Source organism: Durotheca rogersii (genome assembly GCF_024521655.1).
Source record: "Durotheca rogersii strain YMJ 92031201 chromosome Unknown GGS23scaffold_32, whole genome shotgun sequence".
In the NCBI taxonomy this organism is placed as follows: domain Eukaryota; kingdom Fungi; phylum Ascomycota; class Sordariomycetes; order Xylariales; family Xylariaceae; genus Durotheca; species Durotheca rogersii.
This window is the reverse complement of record NW_026251263.1, coordinates 238,034-266,021: the sequence shown is the minus strand read 5'-3', so window position 1 is coordinate 266,021 and position 27,988 is coordinate 238,034. Positions and strand designations below refer to the sequence as shown.

Sequence of the window (27,988 nt, the reverse complement as noted above, 5' to 3'; positions counted from 1 at the left end):
GTGGGTACCTGCTTCATTCAGTCTGGGTCCGACACGTCCGGGGAGAAGGGATTTTCTCCCCCATCACTACAACGAGTACCTCGCGTACGTGATACTCCAGCACCACCCACTCGTTCTCCAGCCCAGTCGTCAGTCCATTACCGTCGTAAGCACTCCAACGAGCCCTGCAGAATTCGTCCCCCCTTGTTTCCGTTTCCCTCCATCGTCGCCTTCCTCCGTGCGTACCTTGTAGTCAGTAACGCGCACCCTACTAAGTAACCCTACGCAGCCGCCGCCTGCCTCTCTGCTTCTCTGTCTGTTTGTGCGAATGCCCGTAACGCCCGAAACACCACGCCAAGGACCAAGAAGAGCCGGGAATCCCTGCCTCTCGCAACCAGAAAGCCTGACCTCTCCCCTTCCTCTGCCTCCTCGCCGACGGGGACGACAGGCCCATCACGCATTAACCCTCACCCCGAGCGGCGGCAGCGTCTGTGCCTGCGCCCCGTCGCCGTCGCCGTCGCCGCTGAGGAACCGGCCCTTGTCGTCGCCGATCTTGCGGCGGAACAGCGCGAGGTCGTCCAGCAGGTCGCGCATGTAGTCCTGGACGGCGTCGGCGCGGTCGTCGTACGCGTCCGCCGACTCGTACCCGTCGTCGTCGGGCTCCTCGCCGCAGTAGGCCTCGTCGACGACCACGACGCGGCGCTTCTTCTTGTTCATCATCTTCTTCTCCTTCCCCTCCTCCGTCCCGTCACTACCACCTCCTTCTCCCACCTCCTCCTCCTCCTCTTCTTCCTCCTCCTCCTCCACCACCACCACGTCCGGGATCGGGTTCTTCAGGCTGTCGAGCGCCAGCTTGAGGTGCAGCCGCAGCGCCTCGTTCTCCGTCTGCAGGCTGCGGATCTTGCCCTCGGCGACGAGCGAGCGCTCCTCGAGCAGGCGCTGCATCGCCGCGACGCGGGCCTGGTACTCGTCGAGGAGGCGCTCCTCGGCGGTGCCGGCGCCGGCTCCGCCCTGCCGCTGCCGCTGCCGCTGCAGCTGCAGCATCTGCTGCTCCTCCTGCTGCTCCTGCTCGCGGCGCCGCGCCTCCGACACCGCGCGCTGCAGCTGCCGGATCTCGGCCGCCATCGCCGCCACCTGCGCGTCGCGCTCCGCCGCCGACACGCGGTCCTGCTGGTTCACCACCGCGCGCGTCCGGATCCGCTTCGCCTGGTCCGCGTACCGCAGCGTCGACAGCGTCTCCTCGTAGTCCGACGGCGCGATGCACGCGATCATCGCCGTCTTGCTGTTGCCCCCCAGCGAGTCCTTCAGCAGCCACGTCAGGATCGAGTCGCGGTACGGCACCACGTCGCGGCGGCGCTTCCCGCCGCCGGGCGCGCTCGAAGAAGAAGAAGAAGAAGAAGAAGAAGCCGTCTGCTTCGGGTCCGCGAGCGCCGCTATCACCCGCCCCAGCGTCGTCAGCGACTTGTTGATGTTGCTGCCCTCGCGCAGGCGCTGGCCGGTGGCCTCGGTGGCCCTGGCGCGCTCGCTGCCGGCCAGGTCGACGAGGCGGATGCGCGAGCTGCGCTCCGTCGTCTCGTCCGTCTCCATGTCGTGGTGGATCTGCTTCAGCATGACCGTGAACACCGCGTGGCTGCGGCTGCTCGTGTCGTTCATCTTCGTGCTCGCCGTCGTCCGGCTCGCGTCCCCCGCCTTCATGTACCGCAGGATCTCCCCCAGGCTGCGCACCGGCACCTCCGTCAGGTCCTTCACGTACGGCCCCTCCGTCGGCGACTCCCGGATCTTCAGGTAGTACGGCGCCTGCCCCCCCGCCGGCCCCGACGACGGCACGAGCAGGTCCCGCACGTGCTCGTTGTACACCTCAAAGTACGACGCCCGCACGTGGTACGAGATGTTGGGCGTCTCGTTCTGCGCCGCCTCGATCCGCTGGAACAGGTCCTCGCACGTGCGCGGGATCAGGCCTGGCTGCTCGGGCGTGCCCATCATGGTGTACGACTTGCCGGAGCCGGTCTGGCCGTAGGCGAAGATGCAGGTGTGGTAGCCCTCGAAGTTGTGGTCGAGGAACTCCTCGCCGAGGCTGTTGTAGACCTCCTCCTGGTGAGCGTAGTGCGGGTCGGCCATGTCGTGGCTCCAGAACGAGTTGTCGAACGTGAACGTCTTCTCCTCGGTCACCTTGCGGGACTTGGCTCGGATGTTTGCGGGGTCGTGGTCGTTGGGCACGTGGAGAGTCGTCATCTGCGTGATGGGGTCCATGCTGATCAGGCAGTCGGCGCCCCTCTCGATTTCTGCGCGTGCGGTAAATGCTCACGTTAGCTCTGCTTGGTCCATTCTCTCTCCCGTCTACTCTTCCCCTCTAATCGTGTTGCCGTGACGCCGATCCTGTGGTGCCCCGGCTCGTCGCCAGCGGCACGCACTCCCCCCCCCCTCTCCCAACGAGACTCGACGTACCTCTGGGCAGGAAAGCCCGCACCCGCACGACGACTCTGACGTTTCCTCCGGCGTCCATCCTCATGTGCGGCGGGAGTGTGCCGTCGCGAGAACGCAGCGACGGCGTCGACGCCGACGAGCGGGAGGCCTTCATTTCAGGCGGAAAGAGACGCGAATCTGTCATTCCAACCAGTGTCTCACAGAATTCGTTGATGATGTCGTTAGTGCGCTGCTTGTATGGGTATGGAATGCCGTAGACAGGCATCTGGAGAGGGGACTATAGTAGATATTGCTACTGGTTAGTGGGTCCGGCGGTTGGTTTATTTACTTGGGACGGCCAAGCGCCGTTGCCGGAGCAGCGCACTTGCCTATCCCGGCCAACGCGGGGCAACCGCGTTGTGCGACCGACAAGCCGTTAAAAAGGATCAGATGTAGGCGGCGGTGCGGGCTCGAGCCGAGGAGAGGGATTGTCGGGAGGCAGTAAATTGCCGACTGGTTTCAGAGGGTGAAGAAAAAAAAAAGTAATTTTGGGTCTGATGTTTGTGTAGACGACGTTGCTACGGTTGCTCTCAGCAATGTCTCAGATTCACTCATGACCTGATTGTTTACCAATTCGGGTCTGTACAACTTCCAAATTCTCTCTGCTAGACTCTACCCATGAGACCCACGAATACGCTCTATACGCTCTATACGCTCTATACGCTCTATACGCTCTATACGCTCTATGATGAGAGTTCAGTCCACGTAGACGTACCTAGAAAGAATATCTAAAAAATGCTAAAAGGCTCTAATGAAGGGGGGGGAGGGGTTGCGTGTCGAATCCATTATTTCTTTGCCAGGCCCTTCCCCAGCAGCTCGTTGCCAACCTCGGCGATGAGAGGCTCGTCCGGAAACGGTTTCTTCTTCGCCAGTACGGTCCCTTGCGCATCTAGGGCCCTCAAAAGGTCTACCAACTCCCCTTCTAACGGTACGCAGTAACCCAAGAAACCCAGCGCCAGCAACATGCCACGCAACGCTTCCTTAGATGCGTCTTCCTGTGATATGGCCTCCAACACCGATGCTGCCAGCTCTATCTGATCGCCTTCGGGGAGGGCGTCCCCCGACCCATCTCTCCTGTGGTAATTCGTGTAAGCAACGTTGAAAAGCAGTGAAGAGGCCGCTACTCGGACATTGTTATGGCCGTCGTCGAGGAAGCTAGCCGAAATCAGCAGGGTGACCGCGCTTCTCAATGGTTCGTGGCCCAGGATCTGGTCTGCGTAGAGAGGGCTGGAGAATAAATTACAGGCCAGCTGCAGCGCTACCAGTCGCAGCGCATAGGGACATTCGGTTTCCTTGTTCACCGCGTCCAGAACGGCGATGACCGTCTTTTGGTCGTGCTCTTCTGCGAAGTATCCGCTAAATCTCGGATCTACGAGAGCGCAGCGGAAGAGGTCCACGACGGTGAATAAGATCTCCCTCGGCAGATCTGCTACGGCGGAGAGCACGAAGTTGGAGAATGCCGTCATGCTGGGCAGTGTGGTTTGCGCGGGGCCTTCTGTCGACCTCGTCTCGATGAAATGTCTCACTGCTTGAACAGAGGGGTCGTCGGCCTTCGGCCCTAGTTTTGACAGCAACTTGGGAAGCGGAGGGATCTTGGCGTATAGGACTGGCTTTAGCTCTGGGTCCGCGAAGTGCGGCAGCTTGAGCAGCTGATGCGGGTGCGCTGGGGCTGCCATGTGAGCTAGGAGACTTATCGTTCCCCGGAGGCGAGGCGCGTCGGCGCCGGTCCATCGCTCTTCCTCCTTGCCGTGGACGAAGGTAATGAAGGTGGGGGTGGCCTTGATCGAATATGTTTGCGCAACGTCGAAGGCGACAGACGTGTCAACCTTTATCAAGGTGATCTTGCCGTCGTGCTCCGCGGCTAGGGTGTCGTACACGGGATAGAGGGCTCTGCAGGGGCCGCAGGTAGCCGAGGTGAAGAAAACAACGGCACTAGACCCTCTCGTAGGCTCCAGCGCCCTATTTAGCCCCTGGAGGTTGGTGACGTTTACAACCTGAGAGGTTCGGGGGCCCGCGGTCGGGGGGTGGCCGTTCGGCTGGGGCTGGGCGTTGCCCTGGATGCCGAGCAATCCGCCCTGCCGGGCTTTCCTGGCCTCGACCATCTGCGTCAGCTGGGGCAGCATCATCCTGCCAAAGGGCGAGTCGAGCACGGCTTGCGGCATTTTGGCGATGTGATCGGGTATGCCCCTGCCGAGGAGAAAGGTGGAAAAGTCGTTGCTGAAATTGTTGCAGTTGTGACGGAAAATGTCATATGCCTGTGTGGTCAGCGTGGCATTCCCGGCGGAGGCGGCCGTGTCGGCTTACCTGGGGCGTGTAGATCTCTCGGAGAGACTCGAGATATTCGAAGACGACCTCGAGGGGGAGTTCGGTTTTGCCGAGGGGGAGCCGTTCTAGCGGCTGGCCCAGGTGAGAGCTGCCGGGGCGTATGGTGTTGATCCCGCCGTCGTAGACATACTCCATGCCTTGCAGCTCTATCGAGGTGTGGTAGATGGCGTCGAGCTGGACGCCAAGCAGAGCGGCGGACATCTGCTTGGCCAAGCCACCGGATAGATCGTACACGAGGAGATGGACATCCATCGTGGGCGGGGAATACCGTGGTTGCCGGTAGCTTCCAGGTTTCTAGCCCGTACAGGTCGGTTGGCGTTGTCGTCGCCTTGCACTCACCGATTGTGTTCCCTCTTGGGTCTACCGCGTGGACGAGGAATCGGTATCTCGGAGGTAGGTAACTCTTATGGGGTGGACACGTTCAGGGTATATATATATATGTGTGTGTTCTCGATGCATCTCGAGTGTTATCGGTGGGTGGGCACTATGTCCGGGGATGGGCGAGAGGATAGGTAGGTATGAATGAACGAGAGGCTGCCACGGATAACGTCATCCCTGGTCCTTCAACTCCATGACACCCACCCCGCTACCAGGGACGGAGGTACCTGCGTAAGCAAGCTCCGACTCCGGGTACCTTTTATCCATTGGTCAGCGCGTGCAAGGCACCACCTGTAGGTACCTACCTACCTCTGTGCCTAGGGCATCTAGGGTACTCAAGGCAGCTAGGTACCTGTTCGTAGTGTAATTGTAGGGACACAATCTCCGGCAAGATGCGTGGTATGCAGGTACTGTCGGCTAGCGGCGTCGGAAATAGGGGTAGAGCTGGACCCAGTAGAGGCACCTAACCTAACCTGTTCGACGAGGTGATTCGGTACTTGACTTGATTCCAACACGAGGTCCGTATAGGCACATGGGTGCCCATCGCTAACGCATACGCGCATTGCGTTAGGTAATAGGCACATAGCCAGGTGCCTGTCAGCTACACGCGGACTGTGCCTAGACGTACCTAAGGTAGCCAATCTTGGATGCTCTTAGGTACATTCCTCCGTGCCTAAGATCTCTTGTCCTATGGTTATATATGGGGTCGCTATAGGTGGCCCAAGTCAATAATATCTTGTCTCTCTCCTTTTTATTTCTTTCGGATTTATCCTGGGAAGCAAGCAGGAAAAAATCTACTCGTATTGACGGTGAATGCGAGGCAAGGTACCGACCGAGGTACCTTAATCTCAAGTCCTGGCCTACGGCGTTACGTAGAAAGTAGAGGCCGGTACATCCGTAATTCGAGATTGCCAAGTTCCCGCGATGGACATCGCCAGCTGCAAAAAACCCCGTCCCCATCTACAAACCGGGCCTGGGCCAGTCACTCGCTGCGTCGCACCCACCGATCTGTGTAATCTGTACTCTTTGCTGTGCTTCCCTTCTTCCTCTCCTCCCCTTCTCGCGCACACCCACACATTTATCTCCTCTGCATCGCCCTCCTCTCCCCGAATCCGTGATTTATTTTCGCGACCGCGTGTCTGTCCTTCTGAGGGTTTGCGCCGTCCTTCCTCTTCCTATCGCAGCCTCTCAAGTCGATCCCGCCTGGTCGCTCGCTTCCGCACGCCTTCGCCTGCCTATCTATCTATCCTTCTTTTGATCCTTTCCCTGTGCTCCCGCACCCCCTTTGCCTTTCCCGCCCGCCTTCCCCATCGTCTTGGGGATGTATCGACAGTAAAGGTTATGAGGAGAACATCAGTCTCGTTGCCTACTAAGCAGACCCGACCCGACCCTCACGAGAAAGCTGCACGATACGACTCGGGCCACCGAGAACCCGGCATCCTGGAGAAGATACAAGCCGCCACCATGAATCAGGCCCAGAAGACGCGTTGGCTCAAGACTACCGCCATCGTCGTCTTCCTGGTGTTCCTGTTCTATTACCTGTCGCCGACGGGCGTGGATCTCGTTAGAGAAGGTACGCCGCATCACCAATTGATATCGCACTCCCCTCTACACACTCTCTACACACACACACACACACACTCTCTCTCTCTCTCTGTGCTAAGACGTGGCCAAACTGACTCGACTTGATGTGATGTAGCATCCCACTCCCGTGGCGGCGGCCAGGTGCCCTCCGACTCGTCATACGGAACCGACAAGTGCACGAGGTCCTACTCGAAGGACAAGCCCATCGTCCAGTATGTCCTCATGATTGATGCCGGGAGCACCGGATCTCGTATCCACGTCTACAAGTTCAACAATTGCGGCGCGACCCCAGAGTTAGAGAATGAGGAGTTTAAGATGACCGACAAGAGTGTCGGTGGTCTTAGTAAGTATAAGGACGACCCCATCGGTGCCGCAAAAACGTTGGACGATCTGATGGCCGTGGCTATGCGCACCGTTCCCGACAAGCTGAAGCCGTGCAGCCCGATCGCCGTGAAAGCCACCGCTGGTTTGCGAATGATTGGTCAGGAGGCTAGCACGAAGATCCTCGACGCCGTCCGAGAGCATCTGGAAAAGGACTACCCCTTCCCTGTCGTCTCCAAGGAAGAGAACGGTGTCGCGATTATGGATGGCTCTGACGAGGGCGTCTATGCTTGGATCACCACCAACTACCTCCTCGGCAAGATTGGCGGCCCCGACCAGAGCCCTACCGCCGCCATCCTCGACCTCGGCGGCGGCTCTACCCAGATCGTCTTCGAGCCCACCTTCAAGGATCTTGCCTCTGGTGGGATGCCGGAGAAGCTGGCCGAGGGCGACCACAAGTATGAGCTCTCCTTCGGCGGACGAAAGTTCGAGCTCTACCAACACTCTCACCTCGGCTACGGCTTGATGGCTGCCCGGAACTCGATCCACCAGACCTTGCTCCACGATATCTACTCGACCGAGAAGGACAAGTCCTTCCTAGACAAGCCTATTCATAACCACCCTTGCATCAACGCCGGCCAGAAAGAGACGGTCGAGGTCAAGCTCGATGCGGATAGCCCGTTGGGATCTGGCCGTGTGCAGCTTAACGTGTCTGGCCCGGCCACCCCCGCCCCGGCACAGTGCCGCAACTTAGCGGAGCGGATTCTGTTCAAGGACGCCGAGTGCAAGCTGGCGCCGTGCTCGTTCAACGGCGTGCACCAGCCGTCGATGGCCAAGACCTTCGCGACCGAGGACGTCTACATCTTCTCCTTCTTCTACGACCGCACGAAGCCGCTCGGGATGCCCGACTCGTTCACCCTGCGCGAATTGCACGACCTCACTCACTCTGTGTGCGGCGGCGAGCAGTCGTGGGACGCGTTCAGCACGGTCCCGGATGCCCTCGCCGAGCTGCGCGACCGCGGCCAGTGGTGCCTCGACCTCAGCTTCATGATTGGCCTCCTCCACACGGGCTACGATATGCCCATCGACAGGGAGGTCAAGATCGCCAAGAAGATCAAGGGCAACGAGCTGGGCTGGTGCCTGGGAGCTAGGTAAGGCCAATCTCCCCTCCGTCACAATCCATTCATCAGTTGCTAACCTATACGAAGTCTTCCCCTACTTTCCAAGAACTCCGGCTGGTCTTGTAAGATCAGCCAGACTTACTAATCACACGCGTACACGAGACCAACATGCATTTACTTGATTACTTGCCTATGTCCCTGACCCTATCCGTCCTGAGCAATACATACAAGGTGCTAAGGAGGGAAGGGAGGGGAAGGGGAAAGAAGGAAACGAGACGAGGACATTATTCTCTATAGACGGCCGGCCTTAGATAACTTAAACTTAATGAGGATTGAGAGAGAGAGGGGGGGGGGGGGGGAGGGAGAGAAAACACAACGGGAAACGCTTAAACCATGGTCTGGAGAAAGGGGAAGTTCCCCGGGTTCTCCCAACCAAACCCATCTACCGCCATCACCCTACCACGTTTTACCCACGAAGAAAGGGGTGTGTTCATATGCCGGCTTTTTCCGGGTAAGGCATCTCGCTTCAACCTACCTACCCACACAAAACCCGAATTTCCTCGCGCAGCTCTCTGGGGGGGTTGGTGGTTAGGTAGGCGGGGAGGCGAGAGAACGGAACTAGGCTGTTCTTCCCGCACGTGGAGAGAGGCAAGGCCGCAACGTCTGGGTGACGGCGGAATCGCCGGATATTTCTGTCTGTCTGACGGTCACGTACATGTATAACATAGGCACGAACGAACGGGCGGGGAAACGAGGGACGATGACGAGCAAGATCTCGGCAACGAAACACTAGCTGATGAAGGTGTCGACTGACCATGCGGTAGACGTAGATGTGCAATAGGTGTAGCTGTGCGTGCGTGCTCGTGTGTATGTATATGTGATGCCTGCGGTACAACGGTTTGACCGTAGTAGATGGATTGTATGTATGTATGTGTATATGTGTATTATGTAAATTGCACGTCTACCTGCCTGCCTACCTCCGTACCCACCGCCTAACCAATCTGCGTTCCCACCTCGCTCGCTGTCTAGGGTAGCGTAGGGTAGGCAGGCCGGCGAGACTAGCCGGTAAGCTCGCGCTCTGGTCTGGTCTGGTCTGCTCTACTCACGCGTCTATATCTTCTACCTATCTATCTATCCCGTCTATCCCGGCCCCGTCCCCTACCCAACCACCTAGCGTCGCCGTCCGCCCGATCGTCTGTGTCGCGGCGCGGCTCGGATCTCGCGTAGTCGGGGGCGACGTTAGCGATGCGCAAGCACGCGCGGGCAAGTGTATATATATGCATATGTACAATATCCGGATGTATCCATCCATCCATCCATCCACCCATCCATCCACCCCTCTCTCTACGCGCGGCGCAGCGCACCGCCCTTCACAGCGGGGGCGCGACCGCAGCGAGGACGTCGTCGAGGACGTCGTCGGGGGCGAGGCCGGCGAGGACGGCGGCGGCGGCGGCGGGGTCGCTGCCCCACTGGAGGCTGCGCTCGCGGGCGGCGGGGGCGAGGCGCAGGCGGTGCGGGAAGGTCTTGCGCGTGGCGAGCGCGACGAGCGCCGGCGTGACGAAGTCGAGCCCGTGCAGCGCCGCGAGGCACGCCGACAGCCGCCCCAGGTGCCGCGCCGCCAGCGGCGACGCGCTCGCCGCCGCCGCCGGGAACACCGCCCGGTGCAGCCGCAGGAACGCCACCACGTTGTGCTGGTACCGCAGCACGTCCACGTCCGTCGCCACCGCGCACGCGCGCTGCGATAGTAGCGTGATGGCCGACTCCGGGAGGAGCGGCGGCGGAGGCGGGGAGGAGGAGAAGGGGCCGGGAGGAGGCGGCGAAGGGTAGGCGAAGGGGTACGAGGGCGGCGGCGAGGCAAACGGGGGCGTCAGGGGGGATGAGGGGCCGGGGTCGGTGGTGGTATGCGCGTAGGCAGGTTTAGATGGCCTCTGCTGCTGTGCGTCCGTCTCCGTGTTCGTGTTGCTGCGACTTCGGCTCGTTTGCAGGGTCGGCGTCTTGGTGAGGACGGACATCTCGGCGACGCTCCGGCGGACGACGACGCTCGAGGCGCTGTCGGCCTCGTCCATACTTTCGTAATCGTCGTCGTGATCCTCGGCATCCTCGCTTCCACCCTCGCCGCTCCTGGCTGCCATCGCGGCCTTCTCTGCCCGTGCTCCGTCTTGCTCCTGCTCCTGCTCCTGCTCCTCCTCCTCCAGGTGCGCGAAGCCGTCCTCGGGGTCATGCCAGTGCGCTATGTAGAAGAAGTCGTTGAGGTGGTTGACCAGCCTAGCGGCGGCATGGCTAGAGGCGGGCTCGGCTTCGGACTCGGGACCGTCGCCGGCGAGCACAGCCACGAATAGGAACTGCTTGGGCGCCGTCTGCACGCTGGTGCGCGTGAGTATGCGCCGCGTTCGCAGCAGCTCTAGGCACTGGATCTGCACGACTCTGGGGGCGCGGTCGAGGTTCTTGGCGAGGATGACGTTGGCGATCTGTGGCGGTGTCGTCTGGTGTCTGCTACTCGACGCGGCAGCAGCGGTGGCACTGTTTCCGAAGTGGGTGCTATTCCTGCTGTTTTGGCGGTGGTGGGCATATTGCTGCTGCTGTCCTCCGTGCAAGCGAGACGCATCAGTGCCGCGGCGCTGGAGAGTGTACTCGGGGGGGGAGGAGGAGGAGGAGGAGGAGCGTGCGGCGGGATTGAGACCGCTGGGTGTAGGCGGCGCTGGCGACGGATACCGAGGCTGGATCTGGATGGAGGCAACGAGCTCTTCGAGGGTGGTTTGCGGAGTGCAGTCGACGACGGCAGAGGACAATCCGAAGGTGCGGGAGGCGACAAGGCGCAGCTCGGAGACGAGGTCGTCGAGCTCGGGGGGCTCGGTGGTCACGATGCAGTGCTCGCGGCTGATGAGGCAGAGGAGGGCAGCCAGGTCGAGGTCAGCCAGGCTGTGGATCCGGCGCAGGAGGTCGGCCTCGTCCGCCATCGGGTGTCCGTAGTGATTACGGCCTGGCTATCCATCGATTCGCGTTGGGCATTGGTGGTGTGCGCGATCCATGCCGTCTCCGGAGGTAGAGGCGAGAGGAAAGAGAGAGAGAGGGAGGGAGAGGAGCTCTCGACAATGGGTTGTATAGGTAAGTGTAGACCAATCCCGGTGAGACCGGCATCTGGCCACTGTAGGCTGGGAGATAGGTACCTTAGCCTAGGTATCTAAAGTACCTACAACCCCATAAAGATAGGTACCTCCTACAGAGGCCGCCGCCTGTACGTACCTGCCCCCTGACCAATTCGGCCCTCTTAGGTCAAGTGGTTAGGAGGTACCTAGGGAGGTAGGAGGTATCCACAGCGGGTTGTGCACTATTTTATGAGCGGGATATGCACCCGCACCTGCAAAAAAGGGTTCTGAAGAGAGGTGCAAGAATGTACCTAACTTCTATCGGAAGTAACAACTCTATAATGGTGAAAATTCGGCAGTACGGAGAGGTAAATGTTGTACGCGGTCGCATCTATGCACCCGTACTTCTCAACCACCCTGGCTAACCTCCACTGCCGTGGGGACCGATGTCGTCTTCTCTTCCCACTCATATAGGACGAATCTAGGTCTCCCTAGCATCGCGTCCCGCTCCCAAATAGTCCCTCTTGCTGTCCTGCATTTCGTCCATCTGATCGGCCATGGCAGCTCGGGACCAGTCGGAGATCATCAGGAAAAATCCTATCGGCAACGGCCTCGACGCCTTCCACGCGTTGTTCAGATCTCTGCGCGCGAGCGGGGACTTCAGCTCGGAAGAAGCCCTTGCACAGCTTGACGACGACGAAGGTAAATCGCTCGACTTCATTATGGCATGTTTTTCCTAATTATCGCCTAGATCTCCCAATCATCATTCCCAAGCTTGTCTCGGAGCTCCAAGCTCTAAGCTCTTCCGGTGTCTCGTCTGCTTCGTTCTACCAGTAACAAAAGGTGCTTGCTTTACGACCTACCAAGGCTGATTCCGGCGACCGATTTCGACTAAGACCGTGTCAACCCTCTTTTAGAAGCGGTTGTTGCTAGGAAACCTGACGAGGAGATCTGGTCCCAAGTTTATCATGCCGTTGCCGAGTCCACTCCACCGCGGCAATCGGTCATCTCTTCCCTCCAGCAAACACCACGGATTCGCAATACGAGCAGCTTCACTAACTCCTCCGAACATCGAAAGCACGTAGACGCCGTTCTAAAGGAGGAGCTCGGCACCATGTATGCTGGGCTCGCCCGCTTCCACGAGACTTTTTTCGGGGAGGTGGCAGGTCTCCAGAATGCGTCCGACGCCGTCTTTGCGAAATGCAGGGCGGGTAGTAACCCACTCTTTAACGACGGCTGGAGCGGGTGGCCAGCACAGGCTCAGGAGGAGGACGTTTTAAGCTGGTTTCAACATGTTACCCAACAGTTCTCACGACTTGCACAAGACCATAGTCCTGCCACGGTCCCGGTACGAAGGCTAATAGCACAGCCTAACAACCCCCTGGGGGGCTTGACGGCGGATCGCAGACTAGATATTGGCTTTATAACTGATCCAAAAGCTGAGGAAAATCTACGGTGTCACTGATCCCAGGTCCTTGTGCCAGGGGAGCTGAAGAGTAATCCGGACGCCGATAAGCCTAAAACCTGGCTAGATATTGGCAGATATTGAACAGGAGCAGCGTGGGCAAGCTGTGATGGAGGCCCGTACAAGGACTACCCAACTGCCAACAACTGGCTCAGTGCTGATCGAACCAGATCACAGCTGTGAACAGCTGTAATCAGTTGATCGGCCAGCTGAAAACGGCTAGCCAGCCAGACTGACGCGGCCGTACCACCGAGCAAGCGATCCCGTTCGGTATCTCCGACTAAGGTAGACCTCAGCACGCTGCCAAATCCAGTCCACCGGCGCGTCGTCCTCCGTGATTACGGACAGCCCATCTATAATGCTAGCTCTCGCGCGGTGCTGCTTACTGCCTTAGAGGGTTGTATTCAAGGACACGAATCACTCTACAGAGCCGGAATTCTCCATAGAGATATCTCGACCAATAATCTTATGATCAACGAGGACGCCTCTAACCCCTCCTGGCCCTCGTTCTTGATCGATCTAGACCTAGCCATCAAAACGCAACGACAGGGCGTTTCAGGCGCGAAGGGAATGACTGGTACGAAGGCTTTTATGGCGACCGGGGCGCTTCTGGGTGAGCGACGTTCGTTCATGCACGACCTCGAGTCCTTCTTCTGGGTGTTTCTCTGGATATGTATCCACTACGACGGGCCAGGTAAGGACGTCGGCCAAACCGAGTTCGAAATGTGGAACTACATGAGCGTGGAAGACCTGGCGACGAGGGAAAAAGGTCAAGTAACGCACGAGGGCGATTTCATCGAAAGAGTAGAGTCGGCTTTTACACCGTACTTCCAGCCGCTGGTGCCTTGGGTGAATCAGCTACGAAGAGTAGTCTTTCCGAATAGCGGGAGGTGGGAGCGCGAAGACGAGGCGTTATACTCTCGCATGCGGGAGGTTCTCCGCCAGGCTCGGGAGGACCCTAATGTGTGAAGGGGTGCGCTGGGGGGCTAATGCCCGCACGTACTCCCCAGATGTCCTATCTATCCAGCCATGGCCCTGGCGTTTCATGAGGGGGGAGGGAGTCTGGGTTGTATGAACGATTGCGGGCGAAAACCCCCATACGCATTTGAGAGATTTGCCCGGCGTTAAGGCTGAAAATAGGTAGGTAAATGTAGCATGAACTTGCTTCGTATCCGGTCCACATAGTAGCAAGGAAGTGCCGAGATATGTGTACGGCAATGTATGATGTATAAATTTAATGTTGAATTAAAACGTTATAATCTGCGTGGCGTTTACCGTCGTAGGCTTTCCCCCAAAGAGCCATCCCGGCCATGTCCCGAGATACTACAGATACGCAGGCTAACACAATCCCACGGGCGGATGCATCAAGTCCCCCTTTATCAACGAGCAAAGTAGCTACGATGCCCAAAGTAACGTGTGATACAGAGCATCCGGCATCCTCACGTGTACGTCTGGATATTACTAGGCATTGCAATCGATGCCGGACCCATCTCGTCCGCCACTGGTCAGAGGGAATGGTCAGCGGGGCAGTGCGTGACGTCTGATGGAGAACCAACCCGTGGACGACGTCTGCCGGTCGAGCGAATCCCTCTACAATTGCGAAACGGGTAAAGACGAGTAAGGAGGCGACGGCGCGAGCTATTACTCACGCGCCTTGCCAGAACTTCTTGTCGACCTTGTCGTCCTCGGCGGGGGACGCGCGGTCGTGGCGCTGCTCGAACTCGCGGTTGTGCTGCTCCACCTCGCGCTTCTGCGCCTCGGTGAGGCCGGGCATGACACCGGGCACGCTCTGGTTGTGGATCTTGGGCTGCGGCTTGCCGGGGCCCTGCGGCCCTTTCAGCGCCTCGCCCCCGCTGCTGGTTGCGGGGGCTTCGGCGGCGGCGCTGACCTTCGGCTCTGCGGCCTTGGGTGGGGACGGGGTCGCAGCGAAGGCACGGTAGGGCGCAGGGCCGCGGGGCAGAGGCAGAACGCGGGCGACGCGGAGGCGGGTCACCAAGTTGCCAAGGCGGAGGGCCGCCATCCTGGTTCGACCTGCTTGTTCGGGTTTGATTTTTTTGGGAAACAGACGTTTGCGGGCTGGGATGCGGACTTGTTTGATGTGATGTTGGTTCGCTGGCCGATTGGGATGGACGACACGAATCTTTGCGATCTCGAGCCTGAGTTTGCAGTATGGAGTGGAAGTTGGAAGTGGGAGGACAGGTATGGAAGAACTCACGAGAGATGGGTATATGCCTCAGGAAATCAGCGGCGGTTTCCGAAGCTGCCTACCTACCTGATTCCTAAGGTTCCTACGTATGAGTAGATACTGTCCAGATACCTGGCCATGACCTACCCCGGGCGCTGTCGGACATCGCAGTGGTAGGTACCGCCCTAGGTACCCGACCGTAAGCTGTAGGGACGATGGTCCGCAGCGATGAAAGATGCGGTACGGGATGATGAAGGATGACATCACGCGCTTGGACAGCGATCGGATAGTCTCGCCCGCCACTCCTTTGCCGACGTCGACGCCTGCTGTGTCATCCGGGCCACATGATTTGCCGAAGGAGATGATGATGGATCTGAGGGAGGCCGTCTAGTCACCTTAACTTTCGCTCCTCACGCCGCCGATCTGCCTATTGCAAATCGTGCGGGCGTCCGTTAGTATACCTAGGTACCGTCGGCGAGGTGGAGAAAACGAGAGTCCGCATCTGTGGCATCATGGTGGGAGCGCGGACCTATCGGCAGGCTTAATGCCCATCTTAGGGCTGGGTACATGCTTAGGTAGCTTAGGTACCTTATATACGGGCTACCTGCCTAGGTTAACCTACGTACCTACCTCCAAGGTACCTACCTACCTATGGTACCCTATCTTCAGACGGATCTTCTCCGCACCAGTGCACCTCACCTACAGGCAGGTACCTGAGGCGGGTGCCTGATGTACCTACCAACTGCCTATAACGGACGCCAGGAGCCCAGGTACCCGCTCTCGTAGCCCGAGGTCGCCAGCTGCCCCTGCATTGCAGTTGTGCATGGACCGATCTCGTGCTCGCCAACCAGTAAGGCGACGAAGTCACATTAGGTAAGGCCCGGTGCCTTATCAGCTGGCGCATTCCTGTATCAGGCATGTATCAGCGCAGGCCGCTAGCAACACCCAGCGCCAGCCCGTCCGTTGTCTGCCGTAGCCCAGTCTTCCGCCAACTTCATCAACAACAGAACCTGCCGAGCACCAACCATCACCGACAACTCTCTCGGACGTCACCACTACTCCACCTGCGCACATTCGGCATCGCTTTCTTCAAGTTGTCGCGCTTCGTCGACTCCTCCAGCTCACATTGTTTTGATTTGCTTTCCTCCTCCTCTCACCCTCTTCCTCTGCCTCTCCCGCCCCCCCCCCCCGAGACGCTCACCACCGCCGCCAAGTACCGTCCTAGTTTAGCCTCCCTCCCATCATGGCCACCAGGAAGAAGGTCCTCCTCAAGGTATGACATATACGATCCTGATAGCCTGGCTGGGTTTCTTCTCCTTCGCACGGCACCTTCACCTAAACTAATTACATTGAACCGTACAGGTGATTATTCTTGGCGACAGCGGTGTCGGCAAGACGAGCTTGATGAACCAATATGTACGTAACGCGTCCTCGATTCGCACGAGACGCCCTTCGATGCGACTCTCTCGCTGCCGTATCCCGAACGGACCCGTGCTTATTCTCCCTGCTCTACCAGGTCAACAAGAAGTTCAGCGCTAGCTATAAAGCCACCATCGGTGCCGATTTCCTAACCCGCGAGGTTTTGGTTGACGACCGACAAGTTACGATGCAGGTACGAGGAACTTGCCAGCAACCGCTACGAGTTTGTTGATCCGGCGACAGACGACTGATGATATGAAAAAAATTAGCTTTGGGATACCGCTGGCCAGGAGCGATTCCAGTCCTTGGGCGTTGCCTTCTACCGGGGTGCCGATTGCTGCGTACTAGTCTTCGATGTCAACAACTCTAAGAGCTTCGACGCGCTAGATAGCTGGAGAGATGAGTTCCTGATCCAAGCGTCCCCGCGCGATCCTGAGAACTTTCCCTTCGTAAGAGCATCCATTTGGCCCAACGTCGGGTGATGACCTAACACGTGTGCTCAGGTGGTGCTCGGCAACAAGATTGATGTCGAGGAGAGCAAGAGAGTGGTAGGTGGTGACAGCTCGTCTCTAGGCCAGGCCTTGGTAAACTCACAACCGCCAATAGATCTCGAGCAAGCGGGCAGCTACTTTCTGCCAGTCCAAGGGCGACATCCCGTACTTCGAGACCAGTGCGAAGGAGGCGGTCAACGTCGAGCAAGCATTCGAAGGTACTTTCCGAGGCTTCTTCTCCTCTCTCGCCGCCCTGCCCTTTTGTCGGCGGCCTGCTAACGCTGCCCCCCTATAGTGATTGCCCGGAACGCGCTGGCGCAGGAGGAGTCGGAGGAGTTCAGTGGAGACTTCCAGGACCCGATCAACATCCACATCGAGAACGACCGCGACGGCTGCGCATGCTAAAAATAGCCGCCGTACCTATCCTGCCCGAAAGCCTCGCCTATCCGCCCTTACGCCCGAGTTGATCCCCCCCTCGGTAGCCTACGTGCATCGCCTCGCGCTATTTTGTGCCTGGCGTCTACCCCATTGTATCTACGGCTTGGAGAGGTTGGGGGTCTCGGCAACCCGTCGCAACTTCGGAGTCGCGGGGGCATCTTGGAACGAGATCGCGGGTGAGCGAATTAATGAGCGGGCGAGTGAGTGAGGGAGTACATGTGGGGAGTTTGACGCAATGGCAATTTGCTTGACTGGTTTTGGTGCCGCTGGGCCGTACGGGAAGGTTGGTGGACGTAGGTAGTTGCGTGCCTCGGGCGTCTTGTCGAGGGCCCTATGAAGGGGCATTGTCTTATCAATACTGACTTCTTACTATCTGCATCTGTCCGGGGCTAGGTTGGGTTGGTGTTGCTCTACCATCATACATATGATACCTTTATCGTCTACCTATCTTGTTGGTGGTGCTCGTGACTTGTATGCATGCCGGCTTGGCTGGTTGGCTACGTGGGCTTGGGTAAGTATATTCGATGGGAGCCTACCCTCGGTCCCCGTCGCATACGTATCTAGGTGTGCGAATATATACCTACCTCCTGGCTCCCGTAGGATGTATGAGTATGCTGCCCAGACATCGGGTGGATGTGTTAAAATTTGCCATACGCGCAGAGGGTGTGTAGACAAGTACGACGTAGGTATCTGGATGAATACCTGCCTCCCAACAACCTGCCACCTTAGGTGCCAACCCTGCCTACCTGAGGTACCTAGGATCGCGGCTTATGCCCTAGAGACCCCCTAGCGCGTTGCCCGTCTCATAGGCGGCTACGGGCGAGTTGAGCAGAGCCGTAGTGGACCCGGGTACGCATCGGGAAGTATCTCAGGGGGTGCCTCGGCGTCCGCAGTCACCGATACGGCGTAGTGGTTTCATACCTCGACATTTCGCACCTTGGTCCAACACCACATTGTCTTCTTCTCGCACGCACTCACTCGTTTACGCATACACACACGAACACACATTCTTACTCTCGCTCTCGTTTACTGTTTCCATTCTCTCTCTTCTTGCATTGGTCCAAATTATTCTGTTGGGATTGGTTAGTCGATCGACCATTCTTGATGTCTCTGCCGGCGCGCGGGTTCCTGGGTTGTAACCGTCGCAGCCCATAATTTCTCCGTTCCGTCCCACGACGGTGGATGCCGCTCTCCCTCCTCTCCCTCCTCCCACGCGACCGCTCTCCTCGTACCCCCCCTCCTTTCCCGTACCGGAGGGTGGTCCCCTTCTTGACGTTTTAGTCGCCCGCATCTTGTCGCGCCGACGAGATGATACCACAGGATCCGACGCATGCCGGCGAGAGGCGCTCGGACGACTATGTGCCTAGACGAAGACTTTCCGAGCCGCCGCCCCCGTTCGAGAGCCTGCCCGGCACGCCCACCCTCGGGACTGCCAGCACCCCCCTTCCGAGGCCGAAGACCGGTCTGCTGAACGTCGCGCGCCGGACCCTGGGCATCTCGCTCTTGCTGCTCACCGTGCTCCTCTGGACGACGTCTAACTTCCTCGCGAGCGTGAGCGGCCTCTCCCCCACCGCCTCCTCCGAACTCCTGCGCTAACACGCTTCGAGTACATATTCTCCGATCACACGTACGACAAGCCGTTCTTCCTCGTATACATGAACACCTCCGTGTTTGCCCTGTCCATGATCCCCATATCCATCAAATATGTCCTCCAGAACGGCGGCCTCCGGCGGGTTAAGCACCTCGCGGTGCAGGAGTGGAGGTCCAAGTACCAGGGCATGGAGAGGCTGAAGACTGAGGACGAGGAGGACCCGGCGGCGGCGGACCGGCTCCTGATCGACGATGAGGATAGCCTCGATGCGGCCGACCTGCCGAAGCCGGCGGACAAGCTCACCCTCCTCCAGACGGCCCGGTTCAGCCTCGAGTTCTGCATGATCTGGTTCCTGGGCAACTATTTCGCGTCGGCCTGCCTCGAGTACACGAGCGTGGGGAGCGTCACGATCCTGACGTCGACCAGCAGCGTCTGGACGCTGATATTCTGCGCCATCATGCGCATCGAGCGCTTCTCGGTGCGCAAGCTGCTCGGCGTGCTGGCGTCGCTCGCCGGCATCGTGCTCATCTCGACGGTCGACCTCTCGGGCGCCGACAACGAGGACAACCGCGGCAACTTCCCCTACAAGAGCCAGCAGCAGATCGCCATCGGCGACGCCATGGCCCTCTTCAGCGCCGTCGTCTACGGCCTCTACGTCGTCGTCATGAAGGTCCGCATCGGCAACGAGGACCGCGTCAACATGCCCCTCTTCTTCGGCCTCGTCGGCATCTTCAACATCGTCCTCCTCTGGCCTCTCTTCCCCATCCTACATTTCACGGGAATCGAGCCGGTGAGGTTTTTTTTCTTTTCTTCCTCGAGCCTACTCGGAGCATTTTTCGTCTATTCTCTCGCCTCATCGCAACACAATTAGGCGCACGTGCTAACAGAAAATAGTTCGAGTTACCTCCAAATAGCAAAATCTGGTGGATCATTTCGGTAAGGACCTCATTTATATCACGCATCTGGGGCCCTAGTTCCGCCCTTATCTATGAGGCATTATGTAGGACTCAGCGCTAACCTTGCGCGCACGCTCGCGCGACAGCTCAACTCGATATCCTCCTTCGTATCCGACATCTCGTGGGCGTACGCGATGCTGCTGACGACCCCGCTCGTCGTCACAGTGGGCCTGTCCCTGACGATCCCGCTATCGCTGATCGGCGAGATGATCCAGTATGCGCAGTACTCGAGCTTCGTCTACTGGATCGGCGCCGCCGTCGTCCTCGTCTCCTTCATCTTCATCAACCACGAGAGCCACGAGGAGGAATCCACGACAGGCGGCAAGGACGACGGCTCCGATAGCGCGGCGAGAGAGGTGGGATAACCGGCGGCAGCAGGGCTATATAGGGCAAAACCCACTTGATCTCTCGCCATCGGTCTACCTTGAATTTCCGCTCGCGATTTTGATTATTCATGATGATCGTTGTCTATTTATTTTTATCTCTAGATGGGACTGGTAGGCCGGCGTCACGGGACCTGGGGGTAAACACGTGGGCGGGTGGATTTGGCGGCTTCTCTCCACCTTGCCAGCGGTGCATGGACACAGGGGCAGCATATCAGTCAGTTATCATCATGGGTTTGCGCGAGTGCCGGTGTCGTGCCGCATTTATACATGTATATGTGTACGGGAGATCCCGAGAAGAGCAAAAAGAGATGAACGGGTCAGAGAGACTTAAAACTTACGGTATATGTAGGCATATTTATATGTATATACCACCTCACCAAGATACGAAGGCGAATGTTCTAAGTAGAGGCAGGAATATGTGGATGGATCTCTGGATCGACTCGCCAGCAAGGGGGCGAGAAGTACACGTCTATTCCGAACGGCCCCGTTGCTGTGACGTGCATGGTTCGGCAGGAAACTGACGGGTCCAACTCGGCCATCATATCTTCTCGTTGCGCCGCGATCGCCTTGGCGAGATCTGCTGTCGCCTCCTATTGAAGGAAATTGAGATATCATACGCTGCTAGACCTGAAGTTCCTTGTTCTCTTGTATGAGTTACTTGTAGAACCTCTGCTAAAGACAGCAGCACGCATTGGCGTCTAACTAGAGGTATGTCTACCCGTCCTTGCGCCCATCTACCTGCCTCCCTCCCTAAACCGTTAAGTCGAGCAAAATCTCCATAGTAATGTACACAGGCTTTTATTTAAAGAAAAAACTGAGGTGCTTGTTAGTTAGTAAGTTAAGGGCGACTCGGCTTAACAACTCCTTCATCGTGGTCCTCGTTCTGTTAGCGCCACCTTGGTCCGCCTGCCGGTCTCGTTGGGTCGGGCTAGGCGGTCAAGTAACGTAGCATAGGACGCCGTACGCAGTTGAGAGACATCGATTCAAAAAAAAAAAAATACCAGGGCATCGGGAAGAGTCATGGAGACGTTCGCGCGATAAGACCAACCTGTCTCTCCCTCCCCGGCACTCTCCCGCCTCCCCGCAGGGTTGATCCCTCGAGCGAGCTGCCGCGTGGCCGCCTTCGCTCTGCCATACCTCACTTCGTCTACATACCTATCCAACGGCCTACACCACCGGTATGTACAAGGCCGTTAGGGTAGGTATGCGGGTGCCTGGATATGAGGTAAGTTCTTGTACACAAAGTCCTATCCTCGGAGGTTACACGGGGAACCTGTCACCTTGCACCATCTATCCCGAGCGTGTCCCCTTTTCTTTTTTTCCCCTTCCCCCCCTCCCTATCAATGCCGTCGCCTCCCCAGCCGAGCAATGCCGCGTTGCGCCTCGTCATGCCGCCGTCCGCTTCCGTTCCGCGACCCGGGAACGCGCCCCTGGCTACGCACTTCTGCGACGAGGAGGTAGGTAAGGGAGGGGGGCGGGCAGAGACGAGAAGAGAAGACAAGGGAAGGGAAGACAACCCAGCCCAGCTTGACTCAACCAACCCCCCCCCCCCCCGTCTGGTGGTCTGCGAGGTTGCTTGCCCCTTTCCGCGATCTCGATCTCGGCTGCACCTCTTGGAGAAGAGCGAATATCAAACTGCACTCGCCCTGCCGCGCAGCGATGCCGTGGCCGGGCAGCTGCCTCTGCTCTGGCGTCGCGGCCGTCCATTGACACCGCGCGACGTAGTAAGCGTGCCGTGCGACCGCGCCCTCGGCCAGACAGGGCGGCCGCGCCAGACGATCGAAACAAAGACAGGCCGCTGGCTGTCGTGGACGTAGCGTGTCTGCCCGCTTCCACACACACCATCGGCCTCGTGCCGGCCTGGCCTTGCCTTTGTCTGCGCCCTGCCACGTCTTTCTCGGGCCGGAGGTCGGAGCGTGGGCTCGAGGTAGGTACGTTATATCGATTGCCCCATAGGTACCTGGCTTGCGAAGCCGGAAGACGAAGGAGAACGGGAGGGAGACGATCGCGGCCGGGCCTCGAATCCCCCCCCGCCCCCGCCTACCTACTGCTACTACTGCGACTACTGCTGCTACTCGTTGTCAAAGTATCGACACGGCAGCCCGTCGTTTTTTTCTCGTGCTTGTCTCCCGGCTGGTGTGGACGGCCCAGCGTGGACAAGGAATACGTATATGCAGTACATGACTCTGCCCTGGCTTTTGTTTCCCGCCCCTCTCTCCCCTCCTCTCCCCTTTCCCGGCGCGCGTTTTCTTGTCGTTTTCTAGTTCCGAGGGCGCGGGTAGGCGAGGGGAAGAAGAGGAGATGAGAGACAGACGTGAAGAAAAGGCGTTGGCCCAGACCCGATCCTCTCTTCTCTTCCCTTTTTTACAAAGCCACCCGGAACCTCCCACCCACTTGCGCTCTCCCGCTCTGTCTCTCGCCCTCCTTATTCTCCCTCAGTCTGTCTCTCACCCCTCTGATTGCTCTATATTGCTGTCCCTTTCGCTCTTCCCAGCCTCAACTACCTTGCTCTCTTTGCTCGACCGCCATTCTCCTTCACTTGGGCCTTGGTTTGTTTCGCTTCTTCAAGCAGCCGCCTACGTAAAATCCAGCGATTCGGGTATCTGACTGGGAGATACTTAATACATACCGCTGGCTACACGCTCGACCCCTTTTCCCCTTAGGAGCCACCATCCTCTGCTACTCTCTCTTCATACCATTTCCCCGATTCAAGCTCTCCTCTTATACAGAGAGCTCGCAGATCTCGCCGTTCTCCCTTCGCTACCAACCCAAGTGTCACTTTCTCCACCCAGCTCTCCGCAGCTTAGCGCGACTGTAGTTCACCCCATCGCATCACTACCTACCACCCACGATGCCTCCACTACCTGAACACGCCACCCCCCCTCCACCGGCAGTCTCACTCTCGCCACTAGACGAATTCGCAGCCATATTCGCAGCCGCGGCGCTCCCACCGCCAACAGACAGCGACGCGGCCGGGCTCGCGTCCACGGACCCGGCGCGGCCCCTCGGGGAATGCATCAACGCGGCGACGCGGGTGCCGCACGCGCGGCTCAACCGGCTGATCGCGGCGCGGCTGCGGCTCGCGCTGCCGCCGCGGGCGGCCGACACGTGGAGCTACGCGCAGGGGCTGCTGCACCTGGCGCCGGTGTACATGGCGGTGGAGGCGCAGTGGCGGGACATGACGGGCACGGGCACGGGCACGGGCGCGGACGCGGCGCGGCGGCGCGTGCGCGCGGTGCTGGCGCACGTGGGCGGCGTGCTCCTGGACGGCGGGCTGGCGCGCGAGGTGGCGCTGCGCGGCGACCTGCGCGCGCTGACGGGCTGGACGGAGGCCGCGCTGGCGGAGCAGCTGGCGGAGGCGGCGGGCGGCGGCGGCGCGGCCGCCGAGATGGTGCGGCGCGTGCGCGCGACGGCCCGCGAGCGCCCCCACGCCCTCCTCGCCTACGCCTGGGTCCTGTACATGGGCCTGTTCGCGGGCGGCCGCCGGCTCGTGCGCGCCGCCTTCGAGCGCGTCGACCCCGGGGCGCGGTTCTGGCGGCCGCTCGCGCTGGAGGACGAGGACGAGGAGGATGACGACGACGAGGAAGAAGACAAGGGGCCGGGAGGCGAGAAGACCGCGGAGAAGAGCGTCGGCTTCGTCGAGCGCCTGTGGGGCCTGGTGACGGGCGCGAAGAACAACGGCAGCAGCACGGCAACGCGACCGCCCCCTAGCGACGCAAAGCAGCGGCGGCAGCAGCGGCGCCCGGCGTGGCAGGCGCCGGCGCGCCAGCCGCTCGCCTTCTTCCGCTTCGACACGGCGACGGACGGCGAGGACGTGCGGGCGGCGTTCAAGGCGCGGTTCGCGGAAGCGACGGCGACGTCGGGCGAGGACGAGGGCCGGGACGAGGTGCCGCGGCTGTACCTGACGCAGGCGGAGCGGGACGAGGTGGCGGAGGAGGCGCGGGCGATCTTCGAGCACATGGCGCGGGTGGTGGGCGAGCTGGACGAGGTGTGCGGGACGGAGTACGAGGGCGGGGTGGTGGTAGCGGCGGCGGCGGCGGCGGCGGCGAAGGCGGCGGACGGCTCGGCGACGCCGCTGCGCAGCCGCGACAGCGTCGTCGTCGAGAAGGAGAAGCGCACGCGCAAGCGCCTCGCCGCCATGGCCGCCACGGCGGAGGCTTCGCCCAAGACTACCGGCGCCCGCGGCGCCCCCGCCGAAGGCCCCGCCCTCGACGCCCTGAGCAGGCCCGCCCCCGCCCGCCCCAGCCTCAACCGCTCGCTCAGCGCTATCAAGTTCGAGGCGTAGGCGCGCCGCCGCGTCTGGTCTTGTATCGGACCCTGGGGGGTACCGAAAGGGGATCTTGAGGGGCATGGGCAGTTCTTTGATGTGGAGAGGATGGATTGGGTTTCCTGGTTTTGTTACCTACATGCTTCTATGGATATATTAGGGAGTTTTCAGCCGTTTGTGGGATTACGAATGAATGCCGTCGATACTAGCCGAGCGTTTTCTCTCGCGGTGCGTGGTAGACCTAGGTATACTCCAGATCGCGTGCCCCTTACGTGTAAGGCTAAGGGACGTTGAGTGCATGTTCTTCTACCAGGGACTGCGAAGTCACTGCGTGTCGGAGAATAGCTGCAGCCTCGGATATAGACAAAATTTGAGGGGGTTCTGTCCTCGCTGGTGCAAGCTCCCTGGTATCCAGCAGCAGAGACGCGTTTATATCGGGCATCTACGGGGTGGCACTCGCAACACTGTCTCGCGCACTCTTCCACTTCGCCATAAAAGGGGGTCAGGCACGAGCTTCCGGAAGACTGTCAGGTTACGATGTAAAGTCCAGTTGAATTTCTATCGAGAGCCGGAGACGAGGAGCTATCTCGTCGCCGCGAGTGAAGACCCTCCGACAACTGCCCATCGGCTGCTAGAGCCTCCCGAGTGCGGCTTCTGAGGAGAAGCCAAGTACAGTTCCGAGCAGACAGATCCCATCTCGCACCTTTCTCTCCCTCCCCTCCCTTCCTTCCTGGCCGCACCGCGCGCCCAGCCACGAAAGCCCCCCTCCCCACCACCACCGCACCCATCTCCCTACCCCCCCTCCTCCTCCCCATCGTCGCCGGCGCCCCCGCCCTCGTTGAACTTGGCCTCGATCATCTCGGGCTCGGCGGCGAAGCCGGCCAGGTTGGCGAGCTCGGCCTGGATGTGGAGCCACTTGTCGGCGGCGTAGCGGGCCTCGAGCACGGAGAGCGCGCGGCACGCCGCCGGCGTCCAGAACGCGTCCGGCCGCAGCCGCCGGCGCCCCGGGAACCGCCGCGCCAGCGCGTCGATCAGCGTCGGCGGCCCGCCGCGCGCGCTCTCGGCCGAGTCTGCGTCTGAGTCGCTGCTCGCCGAGTCTGAGTCTGAGTCTGAGTCCGAGTCGGACGAGTCGGACGAGTCGGACTCTTCCGCCTCGCTGCTGCTGCTGCTGCTGCTTCTGCTGCTCGTAGTGCTGCTCGTGCTTGTGGTGCTGGTGCTGGTGCTATCTTCGTCCGCGCCCCCGCCCCCCGCCGGGTACAGCGTGATGCCGCGGCCGCCGTCGTAGAAGCACACGCCGTAGCCGCGGAAGCGCGGCGTCTCCTCGAGGTGCGCGCGGTACAGCTCGGCGATGCCCGACGTCGTCAGCGGCCGGCCGGCCGCGTCGAGGTGGCGCGCGCGCTGCCGGATCTCCGCCGCCGTGCGTGGCGCCAGAACCGGGGCCATATCTCGGGATCTGCGGATCCGGGCGGGTTTTGCGGGTTAGTTATGGGCTTGTGTGCTTGTTTGAAGAGGAGAAGATGAATCGAAAGTATGGTGATGGGGAGGAATGAGACGTGGGGAGGAAGTTGGCCGCAATGTAGGTGCACAAACCAAGCTTACCGGACACCCATCTTTCTTAAGAGGCAGATCATTCCGTCTTCCTCGTCCTCCCAGTCATCACCATCATCATCATCAGCAGATGTGGAAGGACCGGCGTCTCTCTTCTCGGCACGGGCACTTTTCTTGTTGCTGCTCTTGTCAGAGGCTTTTCCCTTCCCGCCGCCCTTCTTATGAGCCTTCTCCTTGCCCTTCGAAGCGGTCTTCGTCTTCGCCATAGTGTGCTTCGTCGTATGGGGATGATGCTTCGATGGCTCTGTCTTGTTTGCGGCTGGAGCTTTCGAGTGGAAGTGCGTGTGTTTCTGCTGGGGTTCACCCGGAATATCGAACCTGACAGACTTTTTGGGAGAATGGGATCTTGTCCTGAGGGCGCTCTTGGTGGGGGTTAGAGGTCGTCGCGGTTTTCGGCCAGCGGGCTTGCTTTTTGACGGATGCGAAGACTGGCGGGAGCTCATGATGGTTAGCTTGACGCTCTAACAAGCAGAGGAGGCTCCAGATCGTATTGTATGCTGGGATAGAGAGGATACGATGAGAAAGGGACAATATTGCGGAAGAGCAGGGGTGGGATGGAAGGGAATAAATAACGAGAAACCAAAAAGAGGTGAGTGAATGGGGGTTGGCAATTCATGGTTATAGGGGAGGTTTGGTGAATGTATGCCTGTGTGAGGATAAAGTTGAAATAGGCGCCCTGGGCTGCTTGTTGCTCACCTCTCTAACTGGAAATATGTACCAGTCTCATCAATTCCCTGAAGGAAGTCTTATTATGTTGTATGGATGGGTTATGAAAAGCCTGCTTGACGAAAATGCTTTTGTTCGCGTGAATGCCTTGAGAGATAAGTCAAGCGGATGCCTTGGCAACAAACAATCAACCATATGATTCCTCTCCTGGACAACCTCAAAGATACACCCACGCATGATAAACATTTAAAGATAAGAGGCAGGCTATAATTATCCCCCTTGGGGTGGTAGCCCTGAGTAGTTACGAATCTGCGGACGCACGCACCGAGATTCGGCATCCCTTGATTCGTAGCCACCACTGTTCCCCCTAGCCCCTAACCCCTTTATCATAGCTGACTCCCAAACCTCCACTTACCCGGCAAATCGATCTCACAAGTATCAAGAGAAAATTGCAGGGAACACTCATTATCAACGGAATGCTTGACGCCCTCCTTTCCGTAGCTCAGCGCGTACAGGGAGCCCCTGCCGACGCCGACGGCCCGCGCGTTGAGCAGGCTATCGAGCGGCGGGTTCTCGGCTACCGGTCAAGGCCCGGAGGACGGGGCAGCCGCTGCCGGTGACGATAACAGCCCCGTCGCCTATGCCGTCGTTACAGGACACCGATGCGGCAGCGTCTTGACTAGTGACATCGAGTGGGCCTCGGAGTAGACCGCTGTCGCATCGCAGACGGCGAGCCGGAGAAGAACTTTGGCGCCGCCGGGATGTTCGTGCGCGAGCTCGCTGAAGTTATAGACCACGTCGTCGAGCGATCGGGGCCGTGATACCTCACTTGTGCCGATTGATCGAGGAGGGGTTGCTGTCGTTTCTCCGGCCTCCCCCGCGCCCATATTCCGTAGCAATACTTGCTCTCTGGCAGCTAGATAGACAACTAGGCGAGCAGGCAAGGTAAAGCGTAGGCGCCGCCATCTGACATCAACGTGAGAGCGTGAGAGAGTACACCGATCCTGTTAGAGGTGGCTAGGAGGGTAGACAAACAGGCAGAGAGATAGGTAGGTAGGTGGTAGGCAACCGACAGGTTGATGTGTACTCCCTGCTATTCCCGTGGGAACGGTGGCCAGCACCAAGCTGGACAAAAATTAGCTGCCGAACGCTACACCTCGGCACTTCTCCCGAATTGCCGCAGAGAAGGCGACCTGGGACCGACTCGTGAGGGTGTAAGGATGGGTTTACCGCCCATCGTAGAGACCTAGGGTAAGTAG

The 27,988-nt window shown here is 59.3% G+C and overlaps 11 protein-coding genes across 11 annotated transcripts; 6 read left to right on the top strand and 5 right to left on the bottom strand.

Moving 5' to 3' along the window:
* Positions 1-17: 17 nt before the first annotated feature.
* On the bottom strand, positions 18-5,019 carry GGS23DRAFT_607521 (P-loop containing nucleoside triphosphate hydrolase protein; the record flags this gene model as incomplete). Its single annotated transcript, XM_051520064.1, has 5 exons — positions 18-66; positions 512-2,261; positions 2,425-2,668; positions 3,240-4,697; positions 4,747-5,019. 5 exons carry the CDS (start codon positions 5,017-5,019, stop codon positions 18-20), a joined length of 3,774 nt encoding a protein of 1,257 aa, XP_051368192.1.
* A 1,467-nt stretch (positions 5,020-6,486) lies between these two features.
* On the top strand, positions 6,487-8,316 carry GGS23DRAFT_607520 (guanosine-diphosphatase; the record flags this gene model as incomplete). Its single annotated transcript, XM_051520063.1, has 3 exons — positions 6,487-6,718; positions 6,845-8,201; positions 8,259-8,316. The coding sequence occupies 3 exons, from the start codon at positions 6,487-6,489 to the stop codon at positions 8,314-8,316; spliced, it is 1,647 nt and encodes a 548-aa protein (XP_051368191.1).
* Positions 8,317-9,069: 753 nt separating this feature from the next.
* GGS23DRAFT_616165 (uncharacterized protein) lies at positions 9,070-11,299 on the bottom strand. The gene has a single exon (XM_051520768.1). The coding sequence runs from the start codon at positions 11,126-11,128 to the stop codon at positions 9,542-9,544; it is 1,587 nt and encodes a 528-aa protein (XP_051368190.1). The 5' UTR covers positions 11,129-11,299; the 3' UTR covers positions 9,070-9,541.
* On the top strand, positions 11,199-13,691 carry GGS23DRAFT_607519 (uncharacterized protein; the record flags this gene model as incomplete). The annotated part of the gene is made up of 2 exons (XM_051520062.1): positions 11,199-11,270; positions 12,954-13,691. 2 exons carry the CDS (start codon positions 11,199-11,201, stop codon positions 13,689-13,691), a joined length of 810 nt encoding a protein of 269 aa, XP_051368189.1.
* A 625-nt stretch (positions 13,692-14,316) lies between these two features.
* Positions 14,317-15,032, bottom strand: GGS23DRAFT_319474 (uncharacterized protein). Its single transcript, XM_051512872.1, has 2 exons — positions 14,938-15,032; positions 14,317-14,756 (listed from the first exon to the last, which is right to left on the bottom strand). Exon 2 carries the CDS (start codon positions 14,740-14,742, stop codon positions 14,368-14,370), a length of 375 nt encoding a protein of 124 aa, XP_051368188.1. The 5' UTR covers positions 14,743-14,756; positions 14,938-15,032; the 3' UTR covers positions 14,317-14,367.
* An 804-nt stretch (positions 15,033-15,836) lies between these two features.
* GGS23DRAFT_585581 (putative ras-related protein Rab7) lies at positions 15,837-17,698 on the top strand. Its single transcript, XM_051517389.1, has 7 exons — positions 15,837-16,180; positions 16,270-16,323; positions 16,424-16,519; positions 16,596-16,775; positions 16,830-16,874; positions 16,933-17,035; positions 17,113-17,698. Exons 1-7 carry the CDS (start codon positions 16,151-16,153, stop codon positions 17,220-17,222), a joined length of 618 nt encoding a protein of 205 aa, XP_051368187.1. The 5' UTR covers positions 15,837-16,150; the 3' UTR covers positions 17,223-17,698.
* A 358-nt stretch (positions 17,699-18,056) lies between these two features.
* On the top strand, positions 18,057-20,810 carry GGS23DRAFT_585580 (uncharacterized protein). The gene is made up of 4 exons (XM_051517388.1): positions 18,057-18,806; positions 18,863-19,636; positions 19,741-19,782; positions 19,889-20,810. Exons 1-4 carry the CDS (start codon positions 18,564-18,566, stop codon positions 20,165-20,167), a joined length of 1,338 nt encoding a protein of 445 aa, XP_051368186.1. The 5' UTR covers positions 18,057-18,563; the 3' UTR covers positions 20,168-20,810.
* Positions 19,760-20,810, top strand: GGS23DRAFT_585578 (uncharacterized protein). The gene has a single exon (XM_051517387.1). The coding sequence runs from the start codon at positions 20,257-20,259 to the stop codon at positions 20,707-20,709; it is 453 nt and encodes a 150-aa protein (XP_051368185.1). The 5' UTR covers positions 19,760-20,256; the 3' UTR covers positions 20,710-20,810.
* A 2,229-nt stretch (positions 20,811-23,039) lies between these two features.
* GGS23DRAFT_600398 (uncharacterized protein) lies at positions 23,040-24,473 on the top strand (the record flags this gene model as incomplete). Its single annotated transcript, XM_051519061.1, has 1 exon — positions 23,040-24,473. One exon carries the CDS (start codon positions 23,040-23,042, stop codon positions 24,471-24,473), a length of 1,434 nt encoding a protein of 477 aa, XP_051368184.1.
* A 774-nt stretch (positions 24,474-25,247) lies between these two features.
* On the bottom strand, positions 25,248-26,506 carry GGS23DRAFT_616158 (uncharacterized protein; the record flags this gene model as incomplete). Its single annotated transcript, XM_051520767.1, has 2 exons — positions 25,248-25,908; positions 26,055-26,506. The coding sequence occupies 2 exons, from the start codon at positions 26,504-26,506 to the stop codon at positions 25,248-25,250; spliced, it is 1,113 nt and encodes a 370-aa protein (XP_051368183.1).
* Positions 26,507-27,115: 609 nt separating this feature from the next.
* On the bottom strand, positions 27,116-27,616 carry GGS23DRAFT_600396 (uncharacterized protein; the record flags this gene model as incomplete). Its single annotated transcript, XM_051519060.1, has 2 exons — positions 27,116-27,301; positions 27,383-27,616. The coding sequence occupies 2 exons, from the start codon at positions 27,614-27,616 to the stop codon at positions 27,116-27,118; spliced, it is 420 nt and encodes a 139-aa protein (XP_051368182.1).
* Positions 27,617-27,988: the final 372 nt, after the last annotated feature.

Bases quoted from the DNA above. Each gene is read 5' to 3' on its own strand.
- GGS23DRAFT_319474 (XM_051512872.1), bottom strand. From the start codon at position 14,742: ATGGCGGCCCTCCGCCTTGGCAACTTGGTGACCCGCCTCCGCGTCGCC.
- GGS23DRAFT_585581 (XM_051517389.1), top strand. From the start codon at position 16,151: ATGGCCACCAGGAAGAAGGTCCTCCTCAAG. The intron at 16,324-16,423 runs GTACGTAACGCG...CTGCTCTACCAG, and splicing joins CGAGCTTGATGAACCAATAT to GTCAACAAGAAGTTCAGCGC. The intron at 16,776-16,829 runs GTAAGAGCATCC...ACGTGTGCTCAG, and splicing joins ATCCTGAGAACTTTCCCTTC to GTGGTGCTCGGCAACAAGAT.
- GGS23DRAFT_585580 (XM_051517388.1), top strand. From the start codon at position 18,564: ATGATACCACAGGATCCGACGCATGCCGGCGAGAGGCGCTCGGACGAC. The intron at 19,637-19,740 runs GTGAGGTTTTTT...AACAGAAAATAG, and splicing joins ATTTCACGGGAATCGAGCCG to TTCGAGTTACCTCCAAATAG. The intron at 19,783-19,888 runs GTAAGGACCTCA...CTCGCGCGACAG, and splicing joins AAATCTGGTGGATCATTTCG to CTCAACTCGATATCCTCCTT.
- GGS23DRAFT_616165 (XM_051520768.1), bottom strand. From the start codon at position 11,128: ATGGCGGACGAGGCCGACCTCCTGCGCCGGATCCACAGCCTGGCTGAC.
- GGS23DRAFT_585578 (XM_051517387.1), top strand. From the start codon at position 20,257: ATGATGATCGTTGTCTATTTATTTTTATCTCTAGATGGGACTGGTAGG.